This window comes from Ursus maritimus, unplaced genomic scaffold, assembly GCF_017311325.1.
Source record: "Ursus maritimus isolate PB19 unplaced genomic scaffold, ASM1731132v1 scaffold_19, whole genome shotgun sequence".
Taxonomy (NCBI): Eukaryota; Metazoa; Chordata; class Mammalia; order Carnivora; family Ursidae; genus Ursus; species Ursus maritimus.
Window position 1 is genome coordinate 42,909,145 of NW_024424341.1, and position 9,790 is coordinate 42,918,934.

At 47.2% G+C, this 9,790-nt stretch overlaps 1 protein-coding gene across 6 annotated transcripts in view; it reads left to right on the forward strand.

The window, feature by feature from the left end:
- Positions 1 to 5,800, forward strand: part of ZNF274 (zinc finger protein 274) — a 22,750-nt gene extending 16,950 nt beyond the window's left edge. For all 6 annotated transcript variants that reach the window (XM_008706474.2, XM_040632773.1, XM_008706476.2 and 3 more), the window contains 3 exons: positions 2,417 to 2,517; positions 3,680 to 3,806; positions 4,264 to 5,800. In XM_008706474.2, the coding sequence (XP_008704696.1) occupies positions 2,417 to 2,517; positions 3,680 to 3,806; positions 4,264 to 5,177 (1,142 nt within the window). In that variant the 3' untranslated portion in view covers positions 5,178 to 5,800. The remainder of the gene's footprint in view (positions 1 to 2,416; positions 2,518 to 3,679; positions 3,807 to 4,263) is intronic.
- The last annotated feature ends 3,990 nt before the right edge of the window (positions 5,801 to 9,790 follow it).

The window sequence follows — 9,790 nt, forward strand, 5'->3', positions numbered from 1 at the left end:
GCAGGAATGATGGGAATTTGACAAACAAATATGCCTGTGACTAATGGTGGGGTTGAGAAGAACTCAAGGGTGCTGGCAAGGGCTCCTGGAGGCAAGTTGCTGTAGCCAACACCTGGTGTGAAGTGGAACTCAGAAGTGGGCAGGAAGGGGGTGCCTGGGTGGCTCAGTTGGTTAGGTGGCTGACTCTTGATTTCGGCTCAGGTCATGAGATGAGCCCCAAGGCAGGCTCCACACTCAGCAGGGAGTCTGCTTCTCTCCCTCTCCAGTTCCCCTCTACCCCTCCCCCAATTATGCAAGCTCACTCTCTCTCTTGCAAATAAATCTTAGGAAAAAAAAAAAAGTGGGCAGGAAGGATGTGTCAAGCAGGGGAGCATCACCTGTGAAGGCCCAAAATGGGAGCAGTAACAATATAGTCCAAAATCAGAGAGAAATTGGGTAGGTCTTTAGTAGAAGGGAGCAGGGGCAGGGCTGGCAGGGCCCTTGAAGAGATTTTCATGTTGTCCTAAAGCAATGAGAAGTGTTATTCTAAAGCGGTGGGAACCAATCCATGAGCTCTCCCCAGAGACATGTGGTGTGGTCTTATTGAGCTTTAAAGATTTACCAGGTTGCAGCTTGCTCTGGATGGTGGACAGAGAACAAGGTCAAAAGGAGAAGCAAATTGGCCACCCAGAGCTGTCACCATGCCCTCCATGACACGTGGTGGCTAGGGCAGGAGTGACAGTGGTGGGGAGCTGAGATGGGAGTGTATGTGTAGAGTGCATGTGGGGGTGAGATTGCATGAAACTTGATTTCTGTCAGGCTGAGTTCCATGGAACACAGACACTGCTTCCATGCTCACCCGAATATGTAACTTCACACAGTGAAAGTGACTTTTCAGATGCCATTGATTACATTGAGGGTCTTGAGACGGGGAGATTATCCTGGATTATTTGGGTGGGCCCAAATGTAATCACAAGGGTACCTACAAAGAGGCAGTCGTGAACATTAGGGGTGGAGAAGACATGTGACCCCCGAAGCGGGGTGACACAAGGAAGGGCCAGAAGCCAAGTATTTTAGGTAGTCTCCAGAAACTGGAAAAAGTGAGGAATCTATTTTCCCCCAGAGCCTCCAAAGGTAAGGTAGCCCTGCCAACACCTTGATTTTAGCTCAGTAAGGCTGGTGTCACACTTCTGATCTCTGTAATCATAAGAAAGCAAATTTGCATTATTTTTAGCCACTGTTGTGGCCATTTGTTAAGCAGCAATAGGAAACTGATAGAGATGCCAAGAAGACAGTTGTAGAGCTCATGAGATGAAAGCCAGTCTATTACATTTCACCCCTTGGGTGTGGATGAAATCAGTTAATATCACAGAGGACAGTGGGAAGAGGCCTTCCAGGGAACTGAGAATCCTGCATTTGTGATCAGCAAGTTAGCTGGGACTCTCAGTTTTGACTGGCAAGAGAGGAGAATTTACTGAAAAAGTCCCAGGGCGATCTACTAGCTTCAGACATGGCTGGACCCAGGGGTTCTAGTATCCTCAGGACTCATCTTCTCTCCTCTATCCTACTTCTCCTGGCCTCTGTCAGCTTCACTCACAGGCAAGCTACCTCCATGTGGGAGCTCTCCGCACAGAATTTGTCTTCCTAAGTGTTCCAACAAAAGCCTCTTTGGCTCTGATTGTCTAGCTGGGGGCCCTGTATTCATCCAATTATTATGGCCAGAAGGAAGTGGCAGCCTGGTGGGCCAGCCTGGGTCACTTCATATGTTCCCTTGATAGTGGGGGTGGACTCATCATTATAGAAGCCCATGGACCAGCTGGGGACAGATGAGTCAGGCATGAAGGAGCTGTGGTTGAAAGGGGGCCTAAGACCAGGTAGAGCTGTTTTCTAAGGTGGAGGAAACTTGATAAAATTCTCATTAAGATGGGTGTGTGTTACGAGAATAGGTCCAGTCCTGGGAGTCAGGGGAAGTCCCAACCTCCATGGAAAAAAGGGAAAGAGGAAGAGGGTGGAGTACTTGGAGGCCAGAAATGGGGTCTTTGCTTCTGAGGACAGGTGTGAGGCCAGCTGCTGAGGTGAATGGGGAGATGAATCAGCTGCCTTAGAGGAGGGACTGGGTCCAGAACAGTTCCTGGAGAGGGAGTGAGTGAGATCAGGGGTCTTGGCAGTGGGGACACCAGTGCTCTATAGTCACATGGGGTGACACATCCTGAACTATCCAGGTGTAGGGATTTGGGCATGGGCTATGAAGAGGAGCCAGAGTGGGGACCTGAGCTGGCGAGAAGAAGGGTGGGCACAGATGCCCTCACAGCAGCAACAGCAGGATACGATGTGTGTGCTGGCCCATTGGGTCCCAGAGAGAGACATGGCTGTTGTTGCCCCGTCCTGGAAGTAGCACTATACCTGGCTGATCACCTGGGCTGATGTCTCCTCTCAGCATTGCCTGCCCAGGACCCCATCTGCTCTCTCCAGACCACAGCTCCTCAGGAAGAAAAAGGGGAGAACATGACTACCTGGCCAGCGAAGGCACCACCTGAGGTGAGTGGGGAGTGCCACCCTTTCCTTCTCTAGTCAAAGCATCCCCTGTGAGATGACCTCCCCTTCCCCCCACCTCCCACTGGCCAGGTCTTTCAGAATTTCTGAGCGTGAAGGGCTGGACTGCCTTGCTGTCACCATGGAGACCAAGAAAGGGCACAGTGACTGAAGTCAAGAAATTTAGGAGGCAAAAGGCAGGGGCCAAGTGTTTATAGATGCTTGGGAGCCCCAGGCAGAGCCATGCAGACCATGTCTGGATCTGCGTGAGAACAAGAGAGCCCTTGTCTTTCAGAAATGCATATTTATGTGTTTATGACAGAAAAAATGTCTGGGATTTGCTTAAAAAATATCCCAGAGCCAGGGCATAGATGAAACAGCACTGTCCCTGTCTTGCTAACTATTGAGGCCCAGAGTGCGACTGAGTGGTGTATGTGGCATTGGTCAGGACTCTTTATGCTGCAAGTGGCTCACAACTGGTTCAAGCATAAGATGAATTTATTGGCTCTCACATAATGAGTGGTCTGGGGTAGGCTTCAGGCAAGGCTGTCTTCAGGGGCTTCCAGGTGATGAGAGAGAGGAATGTCTGTCTAGTCCTGGTCTAATTGTTCTGCTTTCTCCCATTCCTTCTCAAGCAGGCTCTGCTCCTTATGGGCAAAAGACCTCCCAGATCCAGGCACAGTGCCATGGGGAGGCCTCTTCCTGCTAGAGTTCTGGCCAGCTACCCAGAAAGAACTGATCTTGGTGCAGCCTCTGACTACCCCAGCCCCAAGCAGCCCCAGTCCACAAAGGCAGGGGCTGGTTCCACCACATGTGGAGGGACTATTCCCAGAAGAAGGGGGTGTGCCTAGTCGGGGGGCTTGTCTCAGGGGCAGTCTCCTGTGGGAAGTTGCGGGGAAAGGGTGAGCTGCACATCGGGTTGGGTAGAGTGGAGGCAGTTTGCTTATGGCACCTGTAGCTCTTAGCAAAGCAAGGACTTTGTCTCCAGCCTGGGCCCCACTCTGATTTTGTGAGAAGGGACCCACTGGGCCTCTTAAGGCCTAAGTCAGTGTTTCTTAGCAAGGGGTGTCCTCAGCACAGCAGACTCTGTTAGGAGGCCCCAGTCGTCCTTCCTTTTGTCCCTGTCAGTGGCCCTCCTGCTGATCAGACACAGAATGTGGCATTGCAGGAACCAGTGACCTTCCTGGATGTGGCCGTGGACTTCAGCAAGGAAGAGTGGGGGCTGCTGGACACAATGCAGAGGACCGAGTACCATGACGTGATGTTGGAAACCTTTGGACACCTGGTCTCTGTGGGTAAGGCTGTGCCCATGCTGGCCACTCCATCTTTCCAGGACTGGGAGCACCAAGGCCCTTAGTTGGGGCTCTTGCCTTCTCTGGGCCTAGTGTGAGAACTGGGCATGCCCTCGAGAATTCCTTGCACCATCCATGCCTTCAGCTGGCCCTGTGGACCTGGAGGGGTAGGCATTATGTGGACAGCAGCAGCCTCAGGTCCAGTGAAGGACTGACTTGCTGCCTACCTTCAAGGCGTAAGAGGGGTCGGAGAGCCAGGAGAGTACTCCCAGTTTTAGCCCCGTCCCCGACTGCTCATGTTCCTCTCTTTGCTGCTTCACTACTTTTCATAGTTCCCCCAGGTCATATGATTGTACTTGAAAAAAAAAAACAAAAAACACAAACAGGTTTTGAACACTTGGTTATGTCATACTTTCAGCTCATTTTTAGCACTTTATCTAAACCTTCTGGGTTCTTTCAGGGTGGGAGACTACACTGGAAAGTAAAGAGTTAACTTCAAAGTCTGACATTCCTGAGAAAGAACTAGCCCATGACCTGAAAATCGAAGAAATCTCAAGGGATGACACCTGTTCCCCTAGGTCAAGAGATGTCTCACAGGGTGAGGCCCAGGAAGTCTTGGACACAGCACTGAAGCAGGTGGGGCCAACTCAGGAAGAAACCCTCCCTCAGAAAAGCCCCCCATCCCAGGCAAACACTGGCCTTGTCACAAGCCATATTTCACTCCAGAAAACTCTCCCTAGAAAACGCTTGCGCAAGCGTGGCTCGCGGGTTAAGAAGGTGACACGTAGTCCATGTGTAAAAATTCATCAGAAGGGCCACAAAGGGGAAAAAGCCAGAGAAAATAGTGGTTGTGGGAGAGCCTTCAGCCGGAGTGCTCAGCAGATCACATTCACAAGAATCCACAAAGGGAGCCAAGTCTGCCGATGCAGCGAATGTGGCAAAACTTTCCGGAACCCAAGATACTTCTCTGTACATAAAAAAATCCACACAGGAGAGAAGCCATATGTGTGTCAGGACTGTGGGAAGGCATTTGTTCAGAGCTCCTCCCTCACACAGCATCAGAGAGTCCACACTGGAGAGAGGCCATTTGAGTGTCATGAGTGTGGACGGGCCTTCAATGACCGCTCAGCCATCTCCCAGCACCTGCGGACTCACACCGGAGCCAAGCCCTACCAGTGTCAGGCCTGCGGAAAAGCATTCCGCCAGAGCTCCCATCTCATCAGGCACCAGAGAACACACACTGGGGAGCGCCCCTACACGTGCAACAAATGTGGAAAGGCCTTCACCCAGAGCTCCCACCTCATTGGGCATCAGAAGACACACAGTGGGGTGAAATGCAAAAAGAAACCGCCTACCTCACAGTCCTCCAGCTGAGCTGGTTGAAGAGCCTTTTCAGCCTGATCCTGCAGCATAACACGAACAGGCCTGGTTGCCATTCAGAACTGAAAGTGAAAAGCAGCATTGAGTGATGATGTTCTCAAGACCAAAGGACAACCAGGGAGACCACCCTGCACGGGAGTAAATAAGAAAGCTGGTGGGGAGTTGTTGCTAATGAATATAGGTTGGAAAAACATTTAATTTTTCACTCACTTGATTTGCTGTTATAATTTGCTCATTTGGTCATTAAAAATGATACTAGTGATGGGGCGCCTGGGTGGCACAGCGGTTAAGCGTCTGCCTTCAGCTCAGGGCATGATCCCGGCATTATGGGATCGAGCCCCACGTCAGGCTCCTCTGCTATGAGCCTGCTTCTTCCTCTCCCACTCCCCCTGCTTGTGTTCCCTCTCTCGCTGGCTGTCTCTATCTCTGTCTAATAAATAAAAATCTTTTAAAAAATAAAATAAAAATGATACTAGTGAAACCTGAAAATGCTTATAATGTAAGTTTAAAAAGCCAGGTACCAAAAAGTGCACTGATACTATATTTGTGGTAAAGTATTTATGCATATGGACAAGGACTAAAAGAACAAGGATAAATAAACTATTTCTGTGATAGAATCTGTGTGTTTTTCCCATCTATTAAATATCTTTTCATTAGTAATTTGATATTTAAAGTAAGCAGCATTAAAACAGATTGTTAGACCAGTTCTAGAAGACTCTGTGCAAAGCTGCAGTCCCTCCAGCCCAAGATTCCAAATGAGTTAGGATGAGTGGGTCATTCTGATCCTAGAACATCATCAACATGCAGGGAATGTTAGGTTCAGGGAATGGGAATCTTGAACAACTACTGGAGGCCTAGAGGGAAGGAAACCCCAGGCCAGCGTGGGAACCTCCTGGGAATGTTCATTCACTTCACATTTCCACTTTTCCCACAGGACTCCTTCAAGGGAAGGAACTACCCTGGCTGGATGCTCATCACCAAGTTAAGCAACAGGAAACTGGCAGCATTAGGGCATGTGTTTGATGCCCACATTTCACGTTTTACATGAAAGGACAGATTAAAATAATTTCTCCAGGTCACATAACCTGCAACCTGCAGCCCATCCCACCCCTTGCTCCACAACTCCACCTCTGCTCTCTTGAGTTGTGCATAATATTTCAAAACATGTTTAAAATTCTGGGTCAGATATTGAACTTATGCTCATCAGACATTGGTTGAATGCTGCTGGGCATGCCTCTTAAGAGCCCTTGGGCTTTCGCTGACAAGGGTGAGGCACAGTCATGCCTTCTGTAGAGTGTCTTGTTCCTTTCTCTATAGGAATGAATAGCCCCTGCAGACAGACTAGAGGAGCCAGGAGGCCAAGTGCCTGGAGAATGGTGATGGCACACCAGCTGTCCTGTTGCCCTTCCTGCATCAGGCACTGGGCTCAGGGCTGCTATATCACATTTAAACATATTCACATGTCAGCTTCTTTGAGATTAAACATTAGGGGCTGAAGAACTTACCAGGGCCTGCTACCCTCCCACTACACAGTTGGAGATCTTTCCAAGGGAGACAGAGCAGTTTTCAATGGAGAACATCAGCAGTTCCTTTTATAAGTCCCGAAGATGTAGGGATGTCTCTTTACCTCGGGAGTGGCCTTACCATGATGCCCAGTGCCCACTGGTGAAGGCCATAACCATGTCCTCAAACAAGGCCAGTTCATTCTGAAATGTCATATACTGATTTGTTGCCAGAAGATGGTCTCTGAAGGAGGTGATCTGACTGCTTTCACATCTGTGGTGGTTTCCAATATGGCCACCAATGCTTTGACTTTCCTCTATTCCTAGAATCTTGCTGAGCTTCTGACTGCTTCCATCCATAGGGTCGGCAGAAGTCACACAGTGTAACTTCCATGAGATGAGGCCATTAATGATGCTGCGTTTTCTGTTTCCTCAGGGAAATGAGAAGCAGTGTTGTCAGCTGAAACTGTGGCAAGGCTACGTGATGCTGGGTGGTGAATGAGGAGAGGAGAAATCATCCCCTCAGAGGGGGTGAACGGATAAGCCCCCTCAGGGGGGCTTACCTAGCAGCTCATCCAAGGCCCCTGAAGTTTGGGGTCACTTACTAAAAGTGACCAAATTTGAAATCCAGTTGACTGCTTTAGAAGGCCAGAGAAATTCATCTCTGAAGTGAATGGAAGAGTTCCACTTTGCTTGAAGTAGGATGAGATGATGCAGGATTTGAATATATGAAGGTGGTGGTTCCCCATCTTTTCCACGCACACATTAATTCATAGCAGCAGCACCCACCATTACATTCACAAGTTTGCCATCAGGGCTCATTGTGCCTGAATCTCCTGGGGGATCATGGGAGGCAGATTGATGGCCCCACAGATGTCTACTGCTAATCCCCAGAACCTGTGAAAATGGTGCTTCACATGGCCACAGGAACTTTGCAGATGTGATCAATTATGTTAGGATTTTGAATCAGGGAGATCATCCTAGATTATCCCCATGGGCCTAGTGTCATCACAAGGGTGGTTATGAGAGGGAGACAGGAGGGTCTGAGTAAGAGAGGAATATATGATGACAAAAGCAGGGGTTGGAGTGATGCAAAGCCATAAGCCAAGGAATGTGAGTGGCTTTTAGAGGCTGGTAAAGGCAAGGAAATGTCCTCATTTCCTAGAGCCTTCAGAATGAACACAGTCCTGGAGACACCTTGATTTCAGCCCAGTGATGGACTTCTGACCTCCAGGATGGTAAAATAACAAATCTGTATTGTTCAAGCCACTAACTTTGTGGTATTTTGTTTCTGCACTGATAGCAAACTAAAGCACGGAGTGTATGAGATTTGCAAGTTTCTACCAGTGGGTGCTGATCTGTGCCCTAAGGGATGGTATATCTCAATGGGAAACACTGCATCTGTGGGAGGGAATGGGGGCAGACACTTTTTGCCTAAGGCTGGCAACCTGAAGGGAACTAGTGGTTTGGTCTAGTGGAATGACTCTCAGTTCTCACAGACTGGTTAGGTAGGAAAAGTTTAACCGTTGGAATGAGTAGGATGCTCAGACCTTTTTGTGAGCTTGGGACAAGGACTGTTGTCTGCTAGAAAAGGGTGCAAATGTAACGTCTGGGAGAGAGGCAGCTGCACTTGCAGAAATGGATGCAGTAGAATTATGAGTCATCTGAAGGCTGGCGAAAATGATCCAGTTCACAAGCTGAGACCTGGCTTTCCTCAGAGCATCGGATCACAGAACACAGAAACAACCACCCTTACTACTCTTCAGAGCTGGCATTTAATGACAGCCATCAGAGCCCCTGCTTGGTTTCAGTATCTTCTTAGTGCCCACAATAACCTTGCCAGGTTGGCAGTATTCTTCCTGATTCGTGGGTGAACAGAAGGAAACTCAGCAAGTTGTCCAAAGGGACAGAAGTAGAAGTGGCAGAGCTAGATCCACACGCTTTTGGTCACTTGCTCAACAAGCAGTCCTTGAATGCCTGGAGAAAATAATTCAAAGGCCATGTGAGACTGTTTCACCTGCCCCCAGGGGCTTCGATTATACTTAAAAAAATATGGCCAATGGAAGCTCATAAACGAGGGGCACCTGGGTGGCTCAGTTGGTTAAGTATCTGCCTTCTGATCAGGTCATGATCACGGGGTCCTGGAATCGAGCCCTGAGTCGGGCTCCCTGCTCAGTGGGGAGTCTGCTGCTCCTTCTGCCTATCCCCCACCCCCACTTATGCTCTCTCTCGCGCTCACACTCTCTCAAATAAATAAATAAATATAATTTTTTTTTTTAAGCTAAAGGGTTGAAGAGAACAAAGACATTTCGGTGTGAGCAAGTACTGTAAAAGAAGAAATGGCAACTTAAAACCTAAATGCAACTAAAAAATGGCACTTAAATAAAACAAAAATCAATTTGAGATACAAGGAGAATTTGATTAGAGCAAAGAAAAGAAAAAGCAATTTGGAGAAGGAATTTAATATGCTGCCTTCGGAATCAGACATATCTAGTATATGAAATAAATGTAATGAAAATTTGAATAAAATTAATAAGTTCAATTTAATAGGTGTATATAGAATTTTTGTACTCTATGGTTTCAAGAATATACGTGCTTAATCACAAAAAACTTAAAGTATAAATTTTTATAGGTGAGAATTATCTGATCATAAATTAACAGATGTATTAAGTACATAATAAAAAAGTATAAGTAAATAATAAAAAGATAATAAAAATATCTTAATTTCCTGAGCATTAAGAAATAACTTCCAAACTAATCCTTGAACCAAAGAGAAAACAAAATCAGATTCTCTCTTCCTCTCCCTCTGCCCCTCTCTGCGGTGCTCACACATGCATGTGCATACTCTCTCTCAAATAAATATTTTTTAAAAATAATAAAAATGAGAACACAACAAAATAAATGGTGCACAGCTAAGCTCTATAATAGGAAAAATTATAGCCTTGATTATGTTATTACAGTAGGATTATCAAAAAGAAAGGAATATTTTGCTTCAAGGAATTGGAAAAACAATATAATAAACCAAAAATTCAAGTTTTTGGTTTTTTTCAAGTCTTTTCAATAAACCAAATTATTCACGTTAATTGAGATTAAAGCCAAAGTTAA